The sequence below is a fragment of the Stegostoma tigrinum genome, chromosome 33 (assembly GCF_030684315.1).
Source record: "Stegostoma tigrinum isolate sSteTig4 chromosome 33, sSteTig4.hap1, whole genome shotgun sequence".
NCBI classification, from domain to species: domain Eukaryota; kingdom Metazoa; phylum Chordata; class Chondrichthyes; order Orectolobiformes; family Stegostomatidae; genus Stegostoma; species Stegostoma tigrinum.
In genome coordinates, this window is record NC_081386.1 from 2,678,058 (window position 1) to 2,705,676 (window position 27,619).

Here is a 27,619-nt window from a genome sequence, read left to right on the forward strand (position 1 = left end):
GGACACTCTCCTAAGAATCTTCAGCAGAGATGTACTGGGAATGAAATAGTTGACGTCTAACAATGGTATGAATCGAGTAAGTACCAAATTTACAGATTCCCATTCACATTAGAGCTCCTTATTGCTGCAATCAGTCAAATGCTACCTTACTGTCAAGGGTAGGCACTTGTAACTCTCCCAGAATTCAGCACTTTTGATCACTTTAGGACCAAGACTAGAATGAAGTCAGGAGGTGAGAAGCCCATCATAGATTTTTCTCTCATATTAGTTCTTTTACCATCTGCCACCCAGTTGACCGAATATCCTTCGGAACTCTTCCAACTCAGCCAGTAATGATGCTGCCAAGTTACTATTGTTTATGGACATTGAAGTCCCTCTACAGAGCACATTTTGTACCCTGGGTACTTTCAATGCTTTTTGCAAGTGATGCTCAACATAGAGGAATACCAATTCATCAGCTGCGGGAGGCAGGTGGGGTAGTTGTGGAGAGAGGGGTGGAATTTTGCACTAACCAGCAAGAGGCTCCCTTGCTTGTGTTTGACCTGATGCCAAGTCAACTCCCTTCCTACCATGCACTGCTGTGCCACCACCCAACAGTGGAATAGGATGTTCCCAGCGATGGTACTAGAAGAGTCTGGAGTGAAAGGATAACTTCTTTCAGGCTCCTCCAAGACTTGTCTGTGGGACAGTGCTTCCAATTTTAGCACAAGTCTCCAGATGTCAGTGAAAAAGACATTGCAGGGTCTACTGGACTTGGTTTGCCTTTGATATGTCAAATGTTCTTGTGTGTATCAATGCTACTTCTGATTTTCTTCTCATTTTTCACAGCGATTTGATACAAGTGAATGGTTTGGTAGGCATATCAGAGATCAGTTGAGAATCAAACACATTTCTTTGGTCTTGAGCCTTGAAAAGCTGCAGATTTTCTTCCCTGAAGATCATTGGTAAACTAGCTCTATTTTCATGACAATATGCTAACCACATGGTCACCATAGTTGATGTTACTTTTAATTTGTTGTGAATTTATTTAATAAGTTTAATTCAAATTCATCAGCTACCTTGGATTTGAATTTACATCTCCATTACTGGATTAGGTTTGACTTCAATGTACTCTGTTAGTCGAAGCCTGTGAGTTACTTGTCCAGCAACATGACAACAGTACCACTTTACCCAAATATGATCACTACTCCTATATTGTTCGTGGAACTCAGCTTTGTGCAAATTAGCCCATGTGTTTCCTACATTTGAACTGCAATACACTTCAGATTTCATTGATCCTGATCTCAAGTAAATACTTTATGTAAATATCATCTTTTTGACAACACCCTCGTTTCAAAAATCATTGCTAGTGAATTATTTCTTTCTTCTAATGTTTACAAACTAGGAGATACTCTAGCATAGTGGGACAAACGGCATTTTCATGTGCAGTTCACACTGGATTATATCGTACATCTTTTTGCAATATTAAAACTATGTATAGTGATCTATAACATTAATGTCACAGATGTGTTATCATTAATCTCAGAGTCTAAACAGCACCATTTCCATTCAACATAACGAAATGTGAGGCTGGATGAACACAGCAGACCCAGCAGCATCTCAGGAGCACAAAAGCTGACGTTTCGGCCTAGACCCTTCATCAGAGAGGGGGATGGGGTGAGGGTTCTGGAATAAATAGGGAGAGAGGGGGAGGTGGACCGAAGATGGAGAGAAAAGAAGATAGGTGGAGAGGAGAGTATAGGTGGGGAGATAGGGAGCGGATAGGTCAGTCCAGGGAAGACGGACAGGTCAAGGAGGTGGGATGAGGTTAGTAGGTAGGAGATGGAGGTGCGGCTTGGGGTGGGAGGAAGGGATGGGTGAGAGGAAGAACAGGTTAGGGAGGCAGAGACAGGTTGGACTGGTTTTGGGATGCAGTGGGTGGGGGGGAAGAGCTGGGCTGGTTGTGTGGTGCAGTGGGGGGAGGGGACGAACTGGGCTGGTTTTGGGATGCGGTTGGGGAAGGGGAGATTTTGAAGCTGGTGAAGTCCACATTGATACCTTTGGGCTGCAGGGTTCCCAAGCGGAATATAAAAAACCAGCGGTTGCTGTTCCTGCAACCTTCGGGTGGCATCATTGTGGCACTGCAGGAGGCCCATGATGGACATGTCATCTAAAGAATGGGAGGGGGAGTGGAAATGGTTCGCGACTGGGAGGTGCAGTTCTTTATTGCGAACCGAGCGGAGGTGTTCTGCAAAGCGGTCCCCAAGCCTTCGCTTGGTTTCCCCAATGTAGAGGAAGCCACACCGGGTACAATGGATGCAGTATACCACATTGGCAGATGTGCAGGTGAACCTCTGCTTAATGTGGAAAGTCATCTTGGGGCCTGGGATAGGGGTGAGGGAGGAGGTGTGGGGGCAAGTGTAGCATTTCCTGCGGTTGCAGGTGAAGGTGCCGGGTGTGGTGGGGTTGGAGGGCAGTGTGGAGCGAACAAGGGAGTCACGGAGAGAGTGGTCTCTCCGGAAAGCAGACAGGGGTGGGGATGGAAAAATGTCATGGGTGGTGGGGTCGGATTGTAGATGGCGGAAGTGTCGAAGGATGATGCGTTGTATCCGGAGGTTGGTGGGGTGGTGTGTGAGAACGAGGGGGATCCTCTTTGGGCGGTTGTGGCGGGGGCGGGGTGTGAGGGATGTGTTGCGGGAAATGCGGGAGACGCGGTCAAGGGCGTTTTCGACCACTGTGGGGGGTAAGTTGCGGTCCTTGAAGAACTTGGACATCTGGGATGTGTGGGAGTGGAATCTCCTATCTACTAACCTCATCCCACCTCCTTGACCTGTCCGTCTTCCCTGGACTGACCTATCCCCTCCCTACCTCCCCACCTATACTCTCCTCTCCACCTATCTTCTTTTCTCTTCATCTTCGGTCCGCCTCCCCCTCTCTCCCTATTTATTCCAGAACCCTCACCCCATCCCCCTCTCTGATGAAGGGTCTAGGCCCGAAACGTCAGCTTTTGTGCTCCTGAGATGCTGCTGGGCCTGCTGTGTTCATCCAGCCTCACATTTCGTTATCTTGGATTCTCCAGCATCTGCAGTTCCCATTATCACTATCACCATTTCCATTCATCCTGCAGGACTACTTTACAACTTAATAAAATCATATGCATTTTCCAACAGTTAAAGTTGGGGGAAGGGATGACAAATTTTTCAGTGTAGTGATTTGGTAAGAGTGGAACTGTCTGATAGATGAGGTGGTCCAGTTCAGTCAATTATTTCAAAATAAAAATGGCTCATTCATTCCCTGATCCCAGCAAGTTGTCTGAAAGGCATCATCCTTTCAGGAAGTAGTTGGATACTACTCTGTACCCATGCAGCTGCTATTGAATGAGACAACAGTAATGTTACAGGTTTGCTTTTTTTTGGTTACTGCAATTGGTCTTATATTTAAATCTGTTGTTGAATTTGAGGTTTCTCAAGAGAAACGTATCTTTCTTGTATCATTACAAGTGCAAGGATACAAAATTTCAAACGATCACAACATTGTGTACCACAGGAGATAAGGATGCTTTTTGGTTCATAATTCAACTTTCATTGGCATTACCATAGAGAAATCAATGAGCAGATATGGGCTCCCCAAAATAATGGGTCATTCAAAAAGGCACAACAACATATTCCTTTGTCTGCAGAGAACAGGTCCCTAAACATGAATGTATGTTGCTTCTAGCAAGTGGAAATAAGCATGAAAACATTATTAGCTGATTAAGATGATTATTTAGGTAGGTGGACACACGCTCAGGATTCATTTTCTTCTGTATTATAAATTGTTGTGATCTTTGAAAGTTGGCATTCTTACCTTTGCCCTGATGAGTGCAAGGCAAAAAATTTGGCAACATTTTTCTTTTTTTCAGTACTGTTCAAGTTTATATTTATTGGTTCCAAATGTCAACAATGCCAACAATAGCCCTCAGACCCATTTTCCCAGTGTTCACCATGTACAAAGCCATTGAGCCATTGGCATTCCTTTCAGGTATTTGACCTGCTCCTGAAGCTAATATAATAAATAATGAGAGTTTGAGAATCTCCTTTAAAAAGGAATGCTCATTTAGAAACTTAATCAACCTACAGCTATTCTTAATGTCAATAATCAAATCTTAAAATATCTTAACCTCTTATACTTGTACAAATAATCAAACAGTCATTGAAAAGCCACATCAAATAAAGAATAGCTTATCAGAAGATGAGGATTTCGTTCACAGAATAGAATCCCTACAGTGTGGAAACAGGCTGTTCGGGCCAACAAGTCCACACTAACTCTCCGAACAGCATCCCACCCAGACTCACCCCCCCTACCCAATCCCTGTAACCCAGAATTTCCTAGGGCTAATCCACCTTACCTATACATCCCTGGACACCATGGAGCAATTTAGCAAGGCTAATACACCTAACCTGCACACCTTTGGACTGTGGAGGAAACTGGATCATCTGGAGGAAACCCACGCAGACACAGGGAGAATGTGCAAACCCCACACAGACAGTCACCCGAGGCTGGAATTGAACCCAGGTCATACCCCGTCAAGTTATTGAAACAGACCACTAGTGAGCTGAATCCATTGCTACTCGAAATTGGCTCAGCTAAGTTTTCAATATTAGGCCAACGGGAAATCAGATGTACAGCCTTGTGTTCAAAATGCTCTGTACAGGAGACCAAGTAAGGGGCATGTGAATGGCAGTAGCAAGAGCTTTTAAACTGAACTGTCGACAGTTCTCAACTCCTCATCAGGCTTCTCCCAAGGCTCACAAACTGACCAGAATGTATCACTGGACCTGGAATTTGCTGGTTTTTCCATCAAAGTTCAATTGGAAAAGGAACATGGAAGACAGGAAATAGGTTGGAGTGCAGGATTGAAACTTGTTGGAATCAAGTGGTTTGTTTGGAGAACACAGCTAGAAGTTGCCAGAACTAATTAAACAATCATCATTTTCTCACATGTATTCTTACATCTAAACTTGAAACAGAAAGGGTTCGAGAACGGATGGTTTTTGAAATTTGCTATTACCAATACGGCCATTGACAGTTTAATTCAAATAAGTTTGATGCAATGAATAAACATCTCTTATGAAGCTCATAAACATGTCTTATCTTCCTCTGAGGAAATGACATAGAGTCAGACAGCATGGAAACAGACCCTTCAGCCCAACTCATCCAGATTTCCTATATTGACCTAGTTCACCGCATTTGGTCTGCATCCCTGTATCTTTCGTATCCATGTACCTGTTCAAATGCCTTTTAAATGTTGTAATTGTACCACTTCCTTTTGCAGCTCATTTCTATATACGCACCCCACTCTGTGTGAAAATTTTGCCCCTCAGGTCCCTTCTAAATTCTGCCCCTCTCACCTTAAACCCATGCCATTTAATTCTGGACTCCCTTGCCCTGGGAGAAAGACCTTAGTTATTCACCTTCTCTATGCCTCTCATGATTTTATAAAGATCTATAAGGTCAGCCCTCAGTCTACCACACCCGAGAGATATCCAGCTTCATCTTATAAGTCAGACCTTCCAGTCTTAGTAAAATCCTCGTGAGTCTTTTTTGCACCCTTTCCAGTTCATCCTTCATGTACCTGCAGTTTCTAAATGTACTCCTGTGCAAGCTAATTTATTCCTAAATAGTGGAGATGTGAGCGCATGAACTGGCCTGATTTTAACTCCCTCTGATTGTACACAATCTCTGCAATAGTCTGGATTTCTGCCATTGTTTCCAAGTAGACGCTGGTGCTTTAGTAATCAGTGGCAATGTCCAAACTGCAAGCCCTTCATATTTCTCATTAAGAGATTAGTTAACATTTTGCCTTTCTATTTTGTTTTCTCTATGTGAAATATAAATAATTGGCCGTTATTAAATAATTGCCATTATCATGGTGAGACAAAATTCATGAAACAAAACTGACATGGTCAATTCAGAGCATCAATCTAGGTCTACTGGTGTTAACTCATCTTCCCTAAGTTTTGACAAATTCACCTTAGATCCTATAAGCAGGCAGTATTATTAGCTTCCCTGCCAAAATTCCCATCAGCATTCCTGCTGCCACAACCCCAGTAGCTGGAGCGTGGAATTGTAACACCTTCACAATCTTGCATCTTGAATGGTGCGCTGGAAGTCTGGCGAGTTGGGAGAATCATAATCTCTAAAAATCAAGCTTCATTAATTTGGGGAGCATAGATGTAATTCCAAGATGGTTTGTTGCCTCCTTGTTGCCAGTGACAAAGGTGAACAACCAGAGGTCATAGTTTACATTGGTAAAATGACAGAGTTCTGGTCCATCAGTCAGAATTTAGGGAGCTAGATAGAAAATGAGCAAGTAGGAGCTCATATGTAGTAATCTGGTAGATGATAAAGTCACCACATTGATAGATAAGTTTACGGATGACATGAAGATCTGCTGGGTGATTGACAGTGAAGAAGAAAGTCTTAGGTCACAAGTGGATACAGACAGATCAGTCAAATGGGCAGATCAGCAGCAAATGGACTTTAACCCTGATAAGCAAGAGGTGATGCACTTTGGAAGAAGGAACAAGACAAGGGAATACTCAGCGAGTGGCAAGACAATAGGAAGCTCAGAGGAACTGAGGGATCTTGGAGTGCTTGTTCACAGATCCCTGAAGACAGCAGACAGGTTAATAAGGTAGTCAGGAAGGCATATTGCCTTTTTCAGCCATGGCATAAATTATAAGAGCAGGGAAGTTGTGTTGGAACTGTACAGGACTTGGGGTAGGCCACCACTGGATTACTGTGTGCAATGAAGAGAATGTAAAATAGACTTAGAAAAATGTTTCTGAGAATAAAAGTTTCAGAAGTCATGAGGTTCATTTGGAGAGCCAGTGCAAACATAATGGTCACCCTTCTATAGGATGGAGGTTGGTAAACTTGAGAAAGTGCTGAAAAGATTTACAAGGATAAAGTTTTGGCAAAGATCTGTAGCTCGGGCTGTGGGGGTGGTTGTTGACTTCCTCGCCGAACTGGCTTGTTCTCCTAAAGACGTTTTGTCACCGTGCTAGGTGACATCATCAGTGGAGTCTCCAATGAAACAGTGTTATTCTACTCCACTTGTAATTTATACTGTCTGGTCTGTTACGCTAAGTACTGTCATTTCCGGTTTTGATCTGTATGAGTTTGTGTATGGGGTCCAATTCTATACGTTCGTTGATTGCATTAAGGGTGGAGAACCATGCGGTTTCTATGTTTGGCCTGGGCTACAATGGTTGCCTTGTCCCAGTTAAACTGATGGCCTTCATTGTCTGAGTGTTCTGATATAAAGGAGAGTTTGTCGTGCTGTTTTGCTGTTAGTTGATATTCTCGTATTCTGGTGGCTAGTTTCCTTCCTCTCTGTCTGATGTGATGTCTATGGCAGGCATTGCTTGGTATTTTGTAAACCATGTTGGTTCTGCATGTTGTAGGAATGGGCCTTTAATCCTTGTAAGCTGTAGAGTGGCTGTGGGCTTGAGGGCCAATATGATTCCTACTGGTCTTAAGAGTCTTGCTGTCAGCTTCGATATATTCTTGAGATAGGGCAGTGTGGCCCGTGTGTGAGGGGGGTCTGTGTCCTCCTGCACTTCTGCACTGTAATAATTCTGTGATTCTGTAACCGTCCAAATCGGTCCCCTAGTTTAACACACCAGACCTTACTGTATTTAAACATGGAATAGTGATAAAATTCTTTTAAAATTATCTTTTTAATAAAAGGTAGTCCATATTTTTAAATTAAGCCTCACTTATAAGTTTTCTAATTCTTCTAAAATGAATTTTTCTCATCCATAAAGCAGTTACAGACATATGTACATATGAGTGTATAAATGAATATGGAATATTAATCAATTTTCTATATATAGGGAAAGTTCTGAAAAACTGTTTTTGACCTGAAATGTTAACTGTTTTTCTCTCTCTACAGATCTACCTGATCTGCTCAATATTTCTACTAGCTTGTTTTCACTCCAGATTTCTAACAGCTGCAGTATTTTATGTTTTATTGATATGTGCATCTTGTTGAGTAGAATAACCAATCGATAATTCTGTCTGTGGTGGTGTTTTATTCAGTGTTCCTCCACATGTGGCAAGGGCCTGCAGTCACGAGTGGTCCAGTGTATGCATAGAGTCACTGGTCGCCATGGCAATGAATGTCCAACCTTAAGCAAACCACCAGCATACAAACAATGCCAGCAGAAACCCTGCAATGGAAGCATCAACATCAACACAATCACCTCACCCAGCCTTGGTGAGTGTCATTCCTCCTGTTTTACATCAACCATGGATTGTGGACAAACCAAAATCCCAACAGGCTAGGAGGCACAAGGGGCTTAGAACTGATGTATAGAATATCAGATCTTCAGCCCAGAGCAAAGAAAAGACTATTGTCAGAATGGGCTTGTATGTATATAAATGCAGACTGTGATTGGGATGGAAATATATAAGTATTAGCTATGGTTTTGATGGGTTTATATGTGTATAAATACTGACTGTAGTCTTGATGGGTTTGTGTATATCTAAATACTGACTATGATTAGGATGGGTTGTGTGTATCTAAATACTGATTAGTTTGGAAGGGTGGTGTATGAATGAGCACAGACTTGGATCAAGACAGGTTTCTGTATATAATGAGACAAACTGTAATCAGGATGCAGAAATATAGACTGTGATTGGGTGTGACTAAGTCTCTATATTTGGAGCACTCATTCTTACAATTCTGCAGATGCTGGAGGATAATTGGAACATTCAAAACTGAGATCAGCAGATTATTTTTTATTCATTGAGGGGCTCAAGGAAAATGGAGCAAAGCCAGGGAAATGGGAATTGAGCTATAGAACAGCTTGTGTTCGATATTGGATAGTTTGGTGAAGATAGTAACTGTAAACAGTTGTTGTTCATGAAGACCACCTTGTAACAGTCTGTCTTGATCTGCCAGCTGCCTTGACATACAAGTGTACAGGAGATCGGTGGACAGTATACTGCAGGGTAATCCAAGAGAAGAACCTGTGTCAGGACATGCGATGGTACCAGCGGTGCTGCCAAACTTGCAGAGACTTCTACGCAAACAAGCAACACCATGGTAGCTAATCACAGGTTTTTCTGCAGCGTCAGATAATTTAAGAGGAGCTTCAACTCTGCCTGAACCTGAGCAGAACTGATAATTTCGAAATAGTTTCTAAAACTGGAAGAGAACAATGTTCGGACGTGCTGTGGACTTCACCCAGCAATTACCAACAGTCTGCACGAGATCTCTGCAGTTTTGGATTGTGCTGCATTAAACAGCTTCAGAAACCAAAATAGTCACACTTTCAAGAACTGCTCCCTGTGAACTTCCTTTGGTTCTGCATTTACCTATTATTGCAACATTAGCAGCCTGACTAACATCAGTGGGGAAGAAAAACTTAAGCACTAACCTCCTTTTTGTTCAACAAAAAGATGTTTATAATCTCTCGCTGCATGTTTTTGCGGAGTCAATATTATGGACTTGAATTGGTTTCTGAAACAAAAGCAAAGAACAGTGAAGGAACTGGAGAACCATCCCTTCAGTAGACAGGTCAGGAGATGTGTTTGAATCCCAACCCACTGCTTTTATTTCACTCTTGCCATTTTGGATTATATTAATAATTATTTCCGTCCAGAGTATTGATCGAACCACTTGACGAACAAATTTGTAACTTGATAGCTTCTTTTATAGCAACTTGAGTATTTACAGTTTTTTTAAGCAATACAAAGGCAAACTTGAATGGTGTTGTTTAACCTTTTCACTGCTGTTCTAGCTTGGGGTCAATCTTCCCGTAATTGTGATGGATGCCTGTTTGGGAAAGACAGGCAAAGGGTACTAAGCATTTAACACTGGTGTTAAGTCAAGTACAGCATCACTGCTAGTGAGAGCAGGAAGCTAATCCTTTTCATTTTCCCCAGATTTTCATCGAATACATTGTGAACTACCTTCAGTGGGCAGAGATTAAGTGCATTGCAGTACAAGGGTGTAATCTTTGAGCACCAACAGCCCGATATTGTGTTTTCTTCTTTTGTGTAAGGAAAGGTATGTCAATACTATAATTTTCCTAATGAGAGAGAAGTGTTCACCTTGTTGCCATTCCTCCCCTCCCTGGTTAATGTTAATGCCTCTAAATCACACATGAGCATCAGTGACATGTAGAAATAGTCATAGATGTGTCTTGTACACTTGTAACTCTTTGCCTATATGTGTGAGGTAAAGTCAGTGGCAGGCAAATATGAGTTTGTTTAAAGTTTCACTGCCCTGAGATCCATGTCTTAGACTCACCAATACCGCAGCACACTGATAGGTTCGGCTCACTTTTCCAATATAAATTTCAGTTTCCTATTTTGACTGGGGTTACATGAGAGCTTATTTCTTAAGTCCCTTTGATTAGAGTTCATAAAGTTTTAGAGCAGCTATTAAAGGACTGCAAAGGGTGGTTGGAATAGTTGTCAAGTTATTCACAATGTCACAGAGGATACATTTGGTCAACATACTGTCTACAGTTTCCACGTAGTTGTTTGGAAAGGAGGGCCAAGGTGAAGGTGATGGCCTGCACACTTCCGCAGACATTTTGAATAGAGCCCAGCAATTTGGAAACTCACCATTCTCTTGGGAGCTATCATTCTGAATGTCATGTAAACCCTGCTGTCCCTTGAGACAAGAGGCTATCTCCAAAAGCTAGTGTTGGAGTGGGTCAACTCTCTTTTCTGGTGGAGTAAAGTTAATTCTGTACGTTACTCCTCCCATAGAGAAGTTAAATAGAATTCAAATCACAGAATCTGCCCTCTGACACGTTTAGAACTGCCCTTATTGTACAGAATTTTCTAATCCTTTCTCCCTTCTGTGTTTTCTCTAGTTTCTACATAAATATAACTTCTTATTCATTTCAACAGTTCTTAGTATTAGCAAATATTGTGTCCTCACCACACTCTTAAGAAATAAGAAAATCTTTTGAATTCCTTATTTCATTTATCAGTGTCTTATTTTTATGTCCCTGCGCTTTGGGCTGTCTTACTCTGTTTGCCATTACTGGGTACTGTCCCCATTTTTTTATCATTCATTCATGGGATGAGAGCATTGCCAGCTAGGTCAGCATTTATTTCCCAATCCAGAGTTAACCACATTGCCATGAGTCTGGAGTTGCATGTAGGCCGGACAAAGTAAGGATGCCAGTTTCCCTCCCAGAAGACATAAGTGAACTTGATGAGTTTTTGGTTTCACAAGGCTATAGTTTCACAATTGTCATTGGACTCTTAATTCCAGTTTATTATTGAATTCAAATTCCACCGTCAGTCTTGGTGGGATTCGAACCTGAGTCCCCAAAACTAACAGTCCAGCAATAATACCACTAGATCATCACCTCCCCGGCACAGAATGGGGTCAGTTTGGCAGGGTTATACCTAGCTAGATAGGTTTCAATTCAGTTGCTTCTCCTCTTCTTTCTGCAACAGGGAAAATCCCTTACATTATTGTGCACATTCCAAAACCAATGAATGTGCTAAGACTTTGACACCAATCCTTTGAGGAACAAAGTGTCATGAGGACACAAGGAAACAGAAAGCAAAAAAAGGTCTTTAAGTACAGGAATATATCTGCTCACAGCCTTCATTAAAAGCGCTTTAGTACATAGTGATGTCCTCAAAACCACCAGATCGCCACTATTTAGTCCAAATCAAATTCTGAGAAATTGCTTGAGTTGTTTAAGTGACATTATCAGAATTTCCAATAAATACTACAGCTGGCTAACTTCTGGACTCAGACTCCAGCTTGAATATTAGTAGTGAACTATTATTGTCAGGAGTACAACAAAACTGATCTGGAAAGTCTGCTTTGTCCATTCTTTAACTCAATGCGTGGTCAGGCAAGCATCAATGCCTTACGCAATTGTCAGGAAATAGTTTTGGAAACTACAACAATGTCAAATTACCAGCCACACCCAGACATCCCCCTCACACATGCAACATACTCAGTCTCACCACAAACGTTATCAACATACTCAATGACCCCAGCCTCACACAATCCATATTCAACTTTTCACTGTATAGTTCTAATTATTTACAAAAAAAGGCACATTTTAAGTGGCATAAAGTGTAAATAGGAGGGCACATTTTTGATAGCTCTCTCCTGACTGAGCTTGGTATGCACCAGGAAGATTTATAGGAACAGCTAAGCACAAAACACCAGCCAGGAAAAAAAACTAGTAGGGATACAAAAACATCAGCGGCTGAGCGGGTGTCTCCTGGGCTGTTATCATCAACCTGTTAAAGTTTCACATGGATGAAAGCAATACATGGATCTCACTCTTGACCTGTGGCTTGACTTAACCACTAAACATTCACTTAACCCCTGGTAAGAGACATTAGTGAAAAGGTTTTTCTGTTTCATTGTGTGCAGAGCTTGTAAGCTGCTTTTGGTGTTTAATGGTGCTGTATTTTTTGCAATCTTGTTTCATTTCAGTTTTTTTTGCAGTAAGTAGTGTACTATTCCAGTTGAACTGTTAAATGTTAATTGCACAAGTGACTGCCACTATATTCATGGTGCTATTTTATTGGAACAATAATCTTTGTCAGAAGTTGCTCGTTATCATCATAATGTGATACAGAAATATATTCATCACGATTAGCTTTTTATTTACAAATTGCAATGTCAATGGCAGTTTTGCCAACACAAGTATTGTATGGATGGCCTGCAGTATACTTATGGTTCTTTTGTGTTGGAGAAAGGATGCAGAAAATGCTTGAGAAATTATAGTGAAGGCCAATGAACCCAGGCAACCTGTCCTCCCTTTAGTGGAAGAATATTTTGCAGAATATTTCACATTAAATTTATTTTCATCAAGTAAGAGTCACCTGGTGCTTTGACTATACATCTGAGTTTGGATTTCTGTTCTGCCATTTCCTGGATAATTGTCTGTGAGAAATGTTGGAATCACTACTTTGAGAAAAGGAAAAAGAGCAATCTAGTTGAACTTCTACCATTCTGGTAGCCACCCGATGAAATGATGATAGTGTTTTGAACAAAACATAACAATTGGTCTCTATCAATTAATCTCCATGGAGCCATTAATGAGAATACAACCTAAGGTATAGGCCTTTGGGAACCAAAATCCCAATGGAAAATCATGTGTTCCTCTCCAAAATGAACTCACGATGACGCATCTCAAATGACTCATTTACCATATTTCAAAATGATATTTTCTGAAATAAATGGATACTTTGCATTTAAATGAATCCACACAATTCCTGATCAAACCTTTTCTCTGGATTGACTACTTGCCTTGTGAGACATTGGGCTGAATTATTAAAAACACTTAGCATGGTGGTTCAGTGGTTAGCATTGCTGCCTCACTGCACCAGGAACTCAGTTCGATTCCACCCTTGAGTGACTGCCCTATGTGGAGTTTTCACATTCTCCCTGTGTCTGCGTGGGTTTCCTCTGGGTGCTTCGGTTTCCTCCCACACTCCAAAAAGATGTGCTGGTTAAGTGGATTAGCCAAGCTAAATTGCCCGTAGTGTTCAAGGATGTGTAGATTAGGTGGGTTATAGGGGGATGGGTCTGAATAGGATGCTCTACGGGTTGGTGCGGACTTGTTGGGCTGAAGGGTCTGTTTCCACACTGCAGGGATTCTATGATCATAAATCACAAGCCTCAGCCATTGGCCAGAAATGTGGGAGCAAATTCATCATGACCACTTCCAGGAAACTTTGGCAGGATTAAATCCCAATCACACATTTACCGGCCTTTCATCAGGCTCAGTAACCTGAAGGAATATGAATATCCCCCTTCAAAGAAAAACCAAAAGAACTGTGGATACTGTAAATCAGGAATAAAAACAAAGTTGCTGGAAAAGCTCAGCAGATCTGGCAGCATTTGGGAAGGGAAAAACAGAGTTAATGTTTCGGGTCCAATGACTCTTGAAGGGTCACCAGACCTGAAACGTTAACTCTGTTTTTGCCTGACTTCAAAGAGCTGCTTGATAATCAGAGACCCAGCAGTGTTGCCAGGAGTCCCTCTGCTTTTGGCCTCTTGCACATTCTGATTTTATTCCCTCCTGTCTTGATGACTCTTCCTTCAGCTGCTGAGGCCTTAAGCTCTGGAACTTCCTTCCTAACAATCTCCATCTCTATCTCATTCTCCTTCACTCGGTCACTTGTTAAAAATTGTCTCTTTGATTAAACATAGTGTCAAATATTCTTTATAATGCACACATGAAGTGCCGCAGTATATTACCTGCTATGAAATGCGAGGTGTCACTGTTGATTGCCAAAGGTGAGAAAAGCAGTACTACTTTCCTGGATCAGAGATAAGGGGAACTGCAGATGCTAGAGAATCCAAGATAACAAGGTGCATTGTTGGATGAACACAGCAGGCCGAGCAGCACCACAGGAGCACAAAAGCTGACGTTTCGGGCCTAGACCCTTCCCGAAACATCAGCTTTTGTGCTCCTGAGATGCTGCTCGGCCTGCTGTGTTCATCCAGCTACACGCTTCTTTCCTGGAGTTTGGAACTGATGGGAGACAGTTCAAGAGGCAACAGATGAAAACAGGAGAGTTGTCTGAACAAAGAATGAATGACAGTGGAAAAATCAAGTCTAAGGATAAGTCAAGAGACGGAGTCCACATTGAACATGGAAAATTCAGAAAGTAATTCAAAAGTGACAAAGTTGCCATACAGCAAGGGGTTGGTGGGTAACAAGTGAGTGCTAGTTTGTTTCATTAAATTGGAGGTTTATCAAAACCAAGAGATAATGAGAACATCTTCACTTGCTAATTTTTTGACAGATATCAATCCATTGATTTGAGAGAGCTTTGCTAGTATTTTGGTATCTTTACTATTTTATTTTTGTGGTCTCCCCTCTGAATTTTACAGGTCAGTGTGTCTTAAATCATCAGATTTGAAGATTTGTTTTCATCATTCAGGATCAATTTTTAGTTGTGCACTATTTAGATGGATTTGTGCATTTGCATGATGTCTGCATGGGAACAGCTGGACACTTCCTGTGTGGATGACCATGTGTGCATTAAGCATTGCCAATTCTTGGAGTGTAAGTGCCAAGTCTCGGAACCTGAGGGGCAGATGGAGCTATAGCAACACACCAGGGAGTCTTCAATTTTTCCTCAATGTTCATTTCAGGACAAGGTCACCCCACAATTACAGAAGGTACAGGATGTGAGAAATTGGTTGACCACCAGACAGCCCAAGAGGAAGGCACAGGTAGTGCAGGACTATCTAGAGCAGTTGACACTTATTAACCCATTATCTGACTAGAAAATGGGGATATTTCTCAGAGCAAAGCAGGAAGAAGGAAACCCCACATGGGGGCGCGGTAAAGGAGGAACAGGAATGCAGTTGGATCAAGTTTGAATCTTTCCCTGTGTACTGACCCTCAGAGCGCTACTCGACCACAGCACTGACACTCTAATCCTGTAGCACTGTCTAAATTCTGACCCCTTGACAAGTAGGTACCAGCTCAATATTGACACTCAATTTGACTCAGCAACTTTAAGGCATTTAAATGATCATTGGATAAACATATGGGTGATAACGGAATAGTGTATGCTAGATGGGCTTAAGATTGGTTTCGCAGGTCGGCGCAACATCGAGGGCCGAAGGCCTGTACTGCGCTGTAATGTTCTATGTTCTATGTTCTATGTTCTAAGTGATGCAGGTGTTAAGGAAATGGACAGATGGTTCTGTAACTGCAAATATGATTCCTAAATGGCACATTGCCCTGTAGCCCAGAGTAAAGGGTATCACAGCTGGTACAGGACATTCTGAAAGGGTGACAGGAACATCACAGAAGACACAGCTGATGCTAGAACTAGTGACATAGGGAGAAAAGGTGTTGGGGTTGTTTAAGCAGAGTTTCAGGAGTTATGAAGAGCTTGAAATAAAAGCATGTCAAAGGTACTAATCTCAGATTAGTCCTGGTACCATGTGCTATTGAGTATAGAAATAGGAAGATAGTGCAGTTGGCTAAAGATTGGTACAGAAGGGAAGGTCCTGGGACATTAGGACCAGAGCACCTGGAAGGAAACCTGCAAGATGGACAATTTCCATCATAACAAAGGCTAGGACCAATGTTAATTCTAAGAGGTTAACCAGTACTGACGAGGATGGTTGAGAATGAACTTGACAGGGTAGGACAACTAGAAAGTAGCTCCAAAAAGCAGAAATGGGATCAGAATTCAAAAAGATATAAACCACATCAAAATAAGAAGCATCCTAAAAAATGGAAGGGAACCCAGACTGAGAAAAATAACAAGTTTTCTGGAGGAGGTGTAAAATTGTATGTATGTCAATGCCTGCAGTGTAACTAACAGCGTTAGTGTATTGCATGCAAAACTTGTTCCTTGGGATTACTACATGGTTGCATTGACAAAATGTCTCAAATAAGTTCAGAAATAAGAAAGAGAAGCAAAGGTTTAGTAAATTTTAAAATCATGTCATGAAGTAGAGTGGTAATAGGGAGGTTATCTTATGGTGAAGTGACAGTGACCTTAACTGTGTACCTAAACGAACCAGAGAGGTTTTGCAACTTGAAGAAGTCAGATTTTGCTGTGTCTGCCATCCTCAAAATTGTTATTTTTTTGGAGCAGTGAGGTAAATGCTTTGAGACAAAGTGACACTGGGAGTCTTTGAATTAAGGAAAAACTGCCTAATAATAGCCTTTGGATTGGTCCAACCGTAGTTTTTTGCACACCTGATAGTGCAGTACAGTCAGAGAATCTGGAGCACTGCAAGCAAGAAATATCCTTCCCCATCTCCCTCCGTGAGTAAAAAGTTAAAACTGGAAGGTTCTGAGAAGAAAGCATTCTAAAGTGAGAAAAGATTCAGGTCCACCGAATCAGATACTAAATCTCAAATCAAACATCACTTTGTTGACAAGTGTCATTATCACTGAAAAAAAATTCAAAAGACTGTGAAAAATAGCTCATCTGGACTCCTGAACTATAGAATCTGTTTCTCCCTGTCTTCATTCTTCCACTACTATTGTCAAACTATCACCATTTTGTCTGTCATTTTAGAAATTAATGTGTGTGTGTGTGTATGTGTGTGTGTGTGTGTGTGTGTGTGCGCGTGCGTGTATGCATGTGTGTGTATGTGTGTGTGTGTGTGTGCGCATGTGTGTGTATGTATGTGTGTGTGTGGTTTTAAAGGGGTGTGGGTTAGTTGCATTATAGCGATGAGCAATCTATTTTACTTTGCTGTTTGCTAAAGAATAACTTTATTTAATAAAGTTACTTCCCTGTTAACGAAGAAATCTGGTGTCAATTATTTTATTCCCGAATAGCTGAGAGTCAGGCAACATGGTTCACCTTGGTGATTTAATTGGCTTGACACATGGATTGTGGACATGTTGATGATGGCTGATGGAATAGAGGAGCATGGTTATTAGCGTGCTCTCTCCACAGAGTTATTCCTACGATCTAGGTATTTTACAAAGCAGTTTGAATTTTATCTCACCACCATAAAGAAAATTGCATTCGGAGCATCAAATACAGTAGACTAGATTAAAGAAGTACAACTAAAACACTGCTTCACCTGAAAGGACTGTTTAGGGCCCTACCTAAAAATCAGGTGTCACCTGGTGAAGCTACAACTTGGTACTATTCCCTGTCAAACAGAATGTGATGGATAAAGCTACGTGATCACCCAGCTAAAGGATCTGATGAAAACTCTGCAGCCCTTATATCTTAGATTAATTCAGCAAATAAATGGGGGTAACAATGCTCATTTGGGATACTTTGTACACGATGAAGAGGGAGCCCTGGAAATCCTTGGAATGAGGCTATAGAAGGCTCCAGAATTGGGAATAGTCATGCCAGTGCAACCTTCTCCTACTAATTGACTTTTGCCTCTCTCCTACCTTCAATTATCTAGTAGTTTTTTTTCACAGCAGCTCTATATCAACTACTGCTCTCTCTCTTTCTCTGCTACCTTCAATACAAATCTCTGTGCCATTTTTTCTCCATGGGCTTCACTTCCTATGTTTTGCTGCCTTTGTCTTTCTTGCTTTCTCTTTCTGTCTGTCTTTCTTTCTGTCTCTCTTTGTCTCTTTATTTTCTCATTACCACAATATTTCTTCTTTATCTTTACCCTTTATTGCTTTTTTTAGAACAATCTGAAACCTCCTTTGTCAAAATTAATATTTATTTTATATAGAAGAGATATGGAAATTGTGGAATATATTTTCTCAAATAATTATACAATTTAATAATATAATCGCTGGGTCTTTTTTCCTAACTGCTCATTTGCCGCCGATTCCAAACATGAGAAAGCTCTTGGAAGACTAAGCAGTTTATAATTACACAGCGAAATCTGGTTTCCTGCCAACCCTCCCACTCCACTATAATAACAGCTAAATATTTAGATCTTTCAAATCCGAGGCTTTTAAATTATGGTTGAATGAAGTTCAAGTGTTTTGTGGATATTCGTGAAATACCAGCACAGACATGGGGTCTGTGAGACAAACAGCAAATACTGTAGCCTGGCCATCTATGGCAATGCGCTGTGATGCTACAAACTGCTGAGGCTTCACATTGGTGCTGATCTGTCAATAGAAGTTATACCCACTTCACCCATGATATTGCCTGCTTGAAGCTCCAATAAGTAGCTGCTTCACTCAGTTTCTCACAGAGTCCCCAAAATTACAGAGCAGAAAGTTACTATTTGACCTATTGAATCTGAACCGGTGCTCGTTCCAGTCTTAAAGCTCTTCAACTAGATTTGTTGGCCAATAAATTATGAAAAGTTATGGCAACTGATGGAAGTGATGAAAATGTGATAGAGAAGACACCCATTTTTGAGATTAGACAGATTGTAATCTAAAAGGGAATTTGAGAGTAATGGGGGACAGGCAGGAAAGGGGTGTTAAGGCCACAAACACATCAGCCATGATCATAAAAAGCTGAACAGGCTCGAGGGACCAAACAGCCCATTCCCATATTACAGTAGTATGTCATTTCACTTGTTTGGATCTTTTCTGATCAATGATTACAGAATTATGCCCAAAACACTTACAGACGTTATCAACATTAGGTCATTGCAGGTTTAGATTTAAATTTAGATTTAGATTTATTTATTTGTCAGCTGTACGAAGTATAGGAATACATAAGTACAACAAAAGTGCAGAAAGTCGCCATTCACTGGCACCCACTTGGTTACAAAAACCAGAATTAAAAGATTTGACAGAGCCAAAACGTAAGCAAGAAAAAAAATGTCCAGATCTCAGAGTCCCAAGTTCCATCTCCACAACGATCTGGGGTGCCACTCCAATTGCTATGCTGCAACTGCCCCCTCACCGACCCCACTCTCACCGCCCACTGCCCCCTCACCGACCCCACTCTCACCGCCCACTGCCCCCTCACCGACCACACTCTCTCCGCCCACTGCCCCCTCACCGACCACACTCTCACCACCCACTACCCCCTCACCGGCCCCACTCTCACCGCCCACTGCCCCCTCACCGACCCCACTCTCACCACCCACTGCCCCCTCACCGACCACACGCTCACCGCCCACTGCCCCCTCACCGACCACACTCTCTCCGCCCACTGCCCCCTCACCGACCCCATTCTCACTGCCCACTGCCTCCTCACCGACCCCACTCTCACCGCCCACTGCCCCCTCACGGACCCCACTCTCACCGCCCACTACCCCCTCACTGACCCCACTCTCACCGCCCACTGCCCCCTCATCAACCCCATTCTCACCGCCCACTGCCCCCTCACCAACCCCACTCTCACCACCCACTGCCTCCTCACCGACCACACGCTCACCGCCCACTGCCCCCTCACAGACCCCACTCTCACCACCCACTACCCCCTCACGGACCCCACTCTCACCACCCACTGCCCCCTCACCGACCCCACTCTCACCACCCACTGCCCCCTCACGGACCCCACTCTCACCGCCCACTGCCCCCTCACCGACCCCACCCTCACCGCCCACTGCCCCCTCACCGACCCCACTCTCACCGCCCACTGCCCCCTCACAGACCCCACTCTCACCGCCCACTGCCCCCTCACCAACCCCACTCTCACTGCCCACTGCCCCCTCACCGGCCCCACTCTCACCGCCCACTGCCCCCTCACCGATCCCACTCTCACCAGCTACTGCCCTCTCACTGGCTCCGCTCTCACCAGCCATTGCCCTCTCACTGGTCCCAATCTCACTGCTCACTACCCGCTCACCGACCCCATTCTCACCGCCCACTGCCTCACAATCCTGCTGTCACCTCCAATGTTGCTCCAGCCCACACTCCACTGACCGTCACTGCAGGACATGGCCTGCACATTCAGCTCCCGCCACATGGCTCCTGGTTGCAAACCAACTCCCTCTTGACTCCTTAGTTAGGTAGTTAAAAGGGAGGGAGGGGAAGGGGTGACAGATTGCTACAGAGAGGAGTGAAGAAGGAGAAAAAAGAAAGGAAAAGGAAAGGGAACTGGCAAACAGAGTGGAACTCTTAATGGAGCAACGTACCCTGCCGCTATCTTGCCAGAGCAGTCTGTTATCCCTTTATAGACACTGATGTAGATAACAGGATCAATCTGTATAGCTTTCCGTAGAAAACCCATGATGGACATCTTTCAAATGTGAGTCCGTCAACTATTATAGTTAATCCTCACATGACTTGTGATGGCTATCTTCCCACAAAGATTCAGTAGCAATGCTTTTCACTTCCTGCTTTGTAGAGGGAACTGTTTACAGGGGAATCCTTCATGCTGTGCCCAAAATGCATGGTCTGCCATAAGATCCAATTTCCTTCCCAGGTCAGCAGTCCTGACTCTAATCTGCTGTTACCTCACTGGAGCAAAAATTGTGCTATTCCTGGGCCTTTCTATGTTGAAAAGTGTGTGATTTACATATATTAATACCCTGGTCTTCTAGTGTTTGGCTTTCAAGATAGTGGCATGTGCTTGTTTATCTTTTTTGTGAAATAGTTTAATAATTAACCAGGTCAGTCTTTTCAGAACCATGATTTTAAACCTGTACACGGCAGTCAGCCAATGACTGAAGGCCTCTTTGAGTGTTAATGGAAGTTTGTTTATACTGTGGAGTTTTATCACAGAATAAGTAAAAAGCATTACATCAGTAGTTTAGCGGGATCTAAGAAGACCAGACTTTTGTTTTTAAAGCTGAGTGAAAAGCTTCAGGATTCAGTCTGAAGGAGACCTGAACTAAATCAGATGTAAGCATAGTTTATCCCAGAGAGTTTGACTGAAGTGAGAGAAGAGATTAAGTTCATGATAGATAATGATGTTATTGAACCAAGTCACAGTGGCTGAAGCACACCTATCATGTTGTGCTGAAACCAAATGATTCGCAAAGATTCAATATTGATTCACACAAAGTCAACATGGTAGCATAAGCTAGCTCATTTCTTATATCCAGACTGGAAGGACTTATGGAAATGAAGTGGACATTTTCAGTTTGACACAAAAGAATGAAAGGATTTTGGCAAGTTCCAATGATGGCTAGGGCCAATGAAAAGAAATCATAGCACGAGATGGGCTTTACCAATGTAAAGTTATGCTGCGTGGAATGAAAAATGCACCAGCAACATTCTAACAGAGCCAAGAAAACTTTGAAAGGACGAGTAATTGTACTGTTTACAATCACAATTTGCTTGCTTTTCACCAAAACTAGCCAAGAACAATTATCTACTTGACTGAATTGTTTGATTGGTTACAAAAAGCCAATTTGGTTATAAATCTGGCTGAGTGAATTTGCCAGTGCAGAAGTAACTTGTTTGGACCACACTGTGGAACAAGGCCAGCATCACCTAGCAAAGTGAAAGCAAGATGTATTTTGGATTTTCCAGTGACTAGGACAAAGCATGAAATTTTATGTTATGTTGGCATGAAACCTCAGCACTGTTGTTGCCACTTTAACAGATTTGTTGAAATATGGCAGAAAATTTAAATCAAAGTAAGAGTGTCAAAGTGCGTTTGAAACTTGAAAGCTATGCTGTCATCGTTGTGAGGGCCGTTTTACCACAACCTGACAAAAGAGGAATCAAATGACCTGTCAGTTAGTTTTCAAAGAAAAGAACAAGGAAAATTACTGCAGAGGAACAAGCCCTTCGGCCCTCCAAGCCTGCGCTGTTAGAAAACACATATGTTGCAAAACATTTTTGGATAGTAAACTAAATGCAGAAGATTGACACTTTTAAAGAACATTATATGGTTCTTTCCCCTAAAAGCTGAAAGCTGAAGAGAAATATTCTGTGAAGCTAATCCAATCTTATTCTTATTCTTATTCTTTTTCCCTCTTAGAACCCTCCCAAGCAAGTGAGGCCTGCCTTAACTGAGGGCAATAATTTTTGAAAATCAATTGTGACAAACTGTGTTAAAAATTGATTTCTTAGTTTGTTGTAAATATTTGAGAGACTTCCATAAATGAAAATAGAACTTAACGGAATTTTCCAAATATTCTTCAGAGCACAGCACACAAGAACCGAAGACTTCATTGACTGATACAGAATCAAACGTTATACTAGACTCTCTTGGCTTCATATATTGAGGAAACTGCTTTGGAGATATAAAGATACATTTTCGAAATTCACACTCAGTTAGCAGAACTGTGGCTCTCTGCTTTAAATCTGCTGTTATTAGCCGTCTTCTAAAAAACATATTGACTCCATCTTTGAAAGCAACTGTCCCATTGCCAACTCCTTTCCTCTCCAAAGCCCATGTTTAATTTATTTTCTAGAATCTGTGACCATCTTTCGCAGGTCACCATGCTGTATCTTACTCACAGGCTTCTGCTCCTACGTAGCTCTTAGCAAAGTAATGACTGCGACAAAGGTAAATGTTCCATTCTCATCCTTTGACATGGTTAGCCACACCATCCTCCATTTCCTCCCCACAGTTGTGTTTCTGATAGGGTCTGCATTCACCTGGTTCCCCTCCAAACACCGACCTTATCTATCTGATTGTAGCCAGAGAATAAATAAATGCCTTCACACTCTGCTGCAACAAAATTACTTCTGACATCCTCAAGAAGCTGGCTACTTTCTATTTCTCATCTACATATTGCTCCTTTGTGACATCATTTGAAAAAATAGCAACTACACACATACACTGATATCACCAATCCTACGTCATCCCAATTCCTCCATGGTCATGTCCTGGATGAACGGAGTCAGTAGATGTGGAGGTGTGGGGGGTGTGGGAGGGAGGGCGGGGAACAGCAGGTTGGGTGGCATTGAGGAGCAGGAAGGTCAATGTTTCAGGCCAAAACCTTTTGTCAAGTCTGGGGCAGCCCCATCAAAGTGTTTCATTCCAGAGCATTGACTTCCCTGCTCCTTGGATGCTGTCTGGCCTGCTGTACTCTTCCAGCTTCACATCTATTGGCTCTAGCTTCCAGCACTTGCAGTCCTTACTTTCTCCAAGCCCTGGATGAGCAGAAACTTCCTCCAATTAAATATTGTGAAGGATGAAGTCAGTATCATCATCAGTTCCTGCCACTAATTCCATCATTTTTATTGTATTCATTCATAAAATGTGGGATGTGGACATCAGTGGCCAGGTCAACAGTTATTGCTTATCCTTAATTGTCCAGAGGGCATTGCTGTGGATCTGGAGTTGAATACAGGCCAGAGTAGGAAAGTACAGCAGAATTCCTTCTTTAAAGGGTATCAGTGAGCCAGATGGATGGGAGAGTTGTAGTGGGAGAGAGATCCGCTGAGATTGGTCTGGAGGGAGGAGGGTAACTTCTTCAGGTTAGGCATCCCTGGAAGAGGCTTCGCAGTGGGGTTAAATACATCTTCGATCCGCCTCCACCCCCTCTGTATTTATTTCAGAGCCCGTCTCCCCATCCCCCTGCTCTGATGAAGGGTCTAGGCCCGAAACGTCAGCTTTTGTGCTCCTAAGCTGTTGCATGGCCTGCTGTGTTCATGTGCTTTATTATCTTGGGTAAAACTCTGAACGTGTTGTTTGAGGCTGAGAAAGTTTTAACTCTGGGTGCATGAAGGTCCCAGTTTCCTCAGGCTGAGAGTTGAAGCCACTATTCAAATAAGTCTTTAGGGGCAATAGAGAAGGAGATACTCTCTGGTCTGAGTATCAGACATGTACTTCCCTTTTCCAGATCTGTAAAGGAGTGTTTTGGGATTAATAGGACTGTAGTTTTTGCTGTAGGTTTCAAAATCTTTAAATGTGAGCTAAGTGCAAGTATTTTGATTTATCCTATTTTATGCTGATTTCTTTTGTTAAGTAAACTTCTATTTTATTGTTAAAACCAAATGTGCAAAATTGCACTCCAGTGAAAAATTACCTTGTTAAAACCAGATAAAAATAAATTATGATCAGTCAAGTGAGATTTTAGTCTGGGATCTGACTTGTTTATTAGTTTATCAGCTGAGATCAAAATATCTTTCCATTTAGTTACTATACTTGTTGCTGCCCATGCAGTCTGCTCGATAGTGGGTTAGATTTGAGAGACTGGATAGAGCTCAGCTGTGGAACACTTCTGATCAGTCTGCAAGCATGATTTGAACTTCCAAAGGCCTATCATTTTAAGACTCTGCCTTACTCTCACTTTGCCGTGAGACTCCTGCAGTGTTCCAAAGGATTTCAACAGAAGCTCGATTTTCAGCACCTCATCTAGCACAGACTTCCGGCCTTGTGGTCAATGTGGACCTGAAATGAAGCTCAGCATAGACTCGACTGCTCGATCTGCTTTTCTTTATCTTTTCCCTCTTTCTCTGCTTTAGACTGGAGGACCTACACATAGTGTGGTGGATTGCCAGTAGATACAATAGATACAGTAGGCTAGAGACTTGGGTGGAGAAATGGAAGATGAAGTTTAATCTGTACAAAAGTGAGGTAATACATTTTGGAGGATTAAGGCAGGAGGGAATTATATAGTAAATGGCAGAATTTTTAGTAACATCAACATACAGAGGGCTCTAGGTTTACAGGTACATAGTTTCCCGAAAGTGGCAACAAAGTGCATAAGATGGTCAAGAAAGCGTCAGTTGGGGCTCAGGGAGTAAAAGTTGGCAAGTCATGTTGCAGTTGTGTCAAACTTTAGTTAGGCCACATTTGGGATATTGTGTACAGTTTATGTTGTCACACTACCAGAAGGATATGGAGGTTTACCAGATTGTTGCCTAGTTTAAAAAGTATTAGCAATGAGGAGAGATTTGACAATCTTGGTTTGTTTTCATTTCAACATTGATAGATGAGGGGCAACCTAACAAAATTATGGGAGGTATGGAAAGAATGCATAGTTGGAATCTTTTTCTCAGTGTAGAACTGTCAGTAATGGATGAAGGTAGAGTAGTAGAGGTGGCATACATGGATTTAAGTAAGGCATTTGGTAAGGTACCCCATGGTAGGCTCATGCAGAAGGTCAGGAGGTATGTGATAGGGGGAAATGTGGCAGATTGGATTCAAAATTGCCTGACCCTAAGAAGACAAAGGTGATAGTGGATGGAAAACATTCAGCATGGTGCTCAGCTATGAGTGGTGTATCACAGGGATCTGTTCTGACGTACAAGATGATCAGAGGATTAGATAGGGTGGACAGTGAGAGCCTTTTTCCTCAGATGGAGATGGCTAGCATGAGGGGACATAGCTGTAAATTGAGGGGTGATAGATATAGGACAGATGTCAGAAGTTGTTTCTTTACTCACAGAGTAGTAAGGGTATGGAATGTTCTGCCTGCAACAGTAGTAGACTCACCAACTTTAAGGGTATTTAAATGGTCATTGGATAAACATATGGATGATAATGGAATAGTGTAGGTTAGATGGGCTTCAGATTGGTTTCATAGGTCAGCACAACATTGAGGGCCGAAGGGCCTGTACTGTACTGAAATGTTCTAAGAAGGACTGAAATGCTGAACTTTTAACTTTTTTGTTTATTTTTCTAATTTATACCTAAGATTTTGTGCTAGGCACCTATGTACCTAAGATGGCCTGTACACTTCTCACTGTACTTTTGTATCACTGTACTTGGATACATGTGACAATAAAACCTAATTCTAATTCTATCTCTAAATACAAATTAGCCTTCTATGGCATTTTCATAGGATAGTACTCCTGGAACCATGTGATATTTGCCACTTCTACCAGCCTATGGTACTAGTTGAACATTTTTTGAGTTAGTTGCTGTCACAAGCAATCCTCTGTCTTTTCTTTGACTTGTGGCTATCAGTGATTAGTGAAGTTGTATACACTTCTATAGGGTATCTATGGAAGAGGCACTGTGCTTAGAAAACAGGAAGGTTTATTGCATTATAGCAATAAACACAACTACATTTGGTTAGGGGTAATGACTAGAACTGTAGGGAGCTAGTACAGATACGTCTGCTCCCTGCCAAAGCTAAAATTGTAACCCCTTGCCCCTGTTCACAGATTGTGACTTCAGTAGAATGGGTGAAGCCAATGGAATATGAACATTAACCCCTTCAGAACCATGATGTACCATCTCCTGCCAGGACTTTTCCACATTGTTAATCCATTGTACAATCACATTTATAACTGTTTTATGTTTACCATTACTCCATTTCTCTCTATGTCTCTGACTTCAAATATTCAGACTATTTGGATGTATCTCAATTGACTCTCTTCAGTTCTGAGAATGGTGCACAGTCTTCAACCATCTTTGGGATCCCTGGCCACCACACCAATACCTGAGCCCTGTCTCTACATTTGTTAATCCTCAGGTGTTTCTGGAATATCTCCTGTCTCAGCAAGACTGGAATGAGCAGCTTTTCATCAAACACCAGCAAGTCTTCTTCAATTGAAAAATGCTGCTGATGTCTAAAATACGCCTTTGTGGCCCAACTCATTGGTTCTTTGGTCTTTCTAACTTTTGGCACATTATCAATGAATTGCAATACGTTCTTGGCCCTTCTTTCATTTCTGTTGTACTTGACTGAGCCTCTTTGGTTTGCTGGCCATGGTAGCCTAAGTATAAAATCACCAAATTCCTCAGAGTTCATTGTAAAACTACCGACTTTCGCTGTGGAGAACAATTCTGCCATCATTTAGATTCCTTGGGCAAAGCGCATAAGGCAGAGATGGAATCTGAGTCTGTGAAGGCATCATTGCCAGCTCCATCTCAACTAACAGTGAGGCCACTGGTTTGTGGTCTATCTCTATGAACACTTAAAGCTAAGGATGTAGTCTGGACATCTATCAGACCCAGGTTATCAAGACAGCCTCGTTGTCAATGACTACATAGGGTACCATCATGTCAGATAATAACCTGAATGCATAATACCCCTGCTGTTTTTTATCCTCCGCAGGATCCACAGACTGAACACCCAGTTCCACTCAGCTTTACTGGACACCAAAAATCGTAAGTACAACCAACTCACTGGCCCCTGCCACCCACTAGAGGATTCCTGCGCCTCCCAAATCCCGACTCTGTCCCTGCCCCTCCCCCACCATGCACCCGCCGCCATTGACCATGAGGACACGGCCGGAGACCCCACCGATGACGTCACATCGGCCTCCGCCGGCCACAGAACTTCCGGAACCGCTGCTGCAGTCACCACCTCCACGTCCAGGTACTACAGCCCACACACCACCCTCACCTCAGCTGCTGCCGCCCACCCCGATCCTCCCACCGCCGACGGAACCCCGCCCACGGTCGACGCCGA

General features: G+C 42.4%; 1 protein-coding gene across 1 annotated transcript in view; it reads left to right on the forward strand.

Moving 5' to 3' along the window:
- adamts17 (ADAM metallopeptidase with thrombospondin type 1 motif, 17) overlaps window positions 1-27,312 on the forward strand; it is a 505,079-nt gene extending 477,767 nt beyond the window's left edge. The window contains exons 22-25 of the mRNA XM_059639195.1: window positions 8,065-8,242; window positions 8,930-9,547; window positions 9,916-10,039; window positions 27,263-27,312. Coding sequence (XP_059495178.1) covers window positions 8,065-8,242; window positions 8,930-9,081 — 330 coding nt within the window. The 3' untranslated portion in view covers window positions 9,082-9,547; window positions 9,916-10,039; window positions 27,263-27,312. The remainder of the gene's footprint in view (window positions 1-8,064; window positions 8,243-8,929; window positions 9,548-9,915; window positions 10,040-27,262) is intronic.
- The last annotated feature ends 307 nt before the right edge of the window (window positions 27,313-27,619 follow it).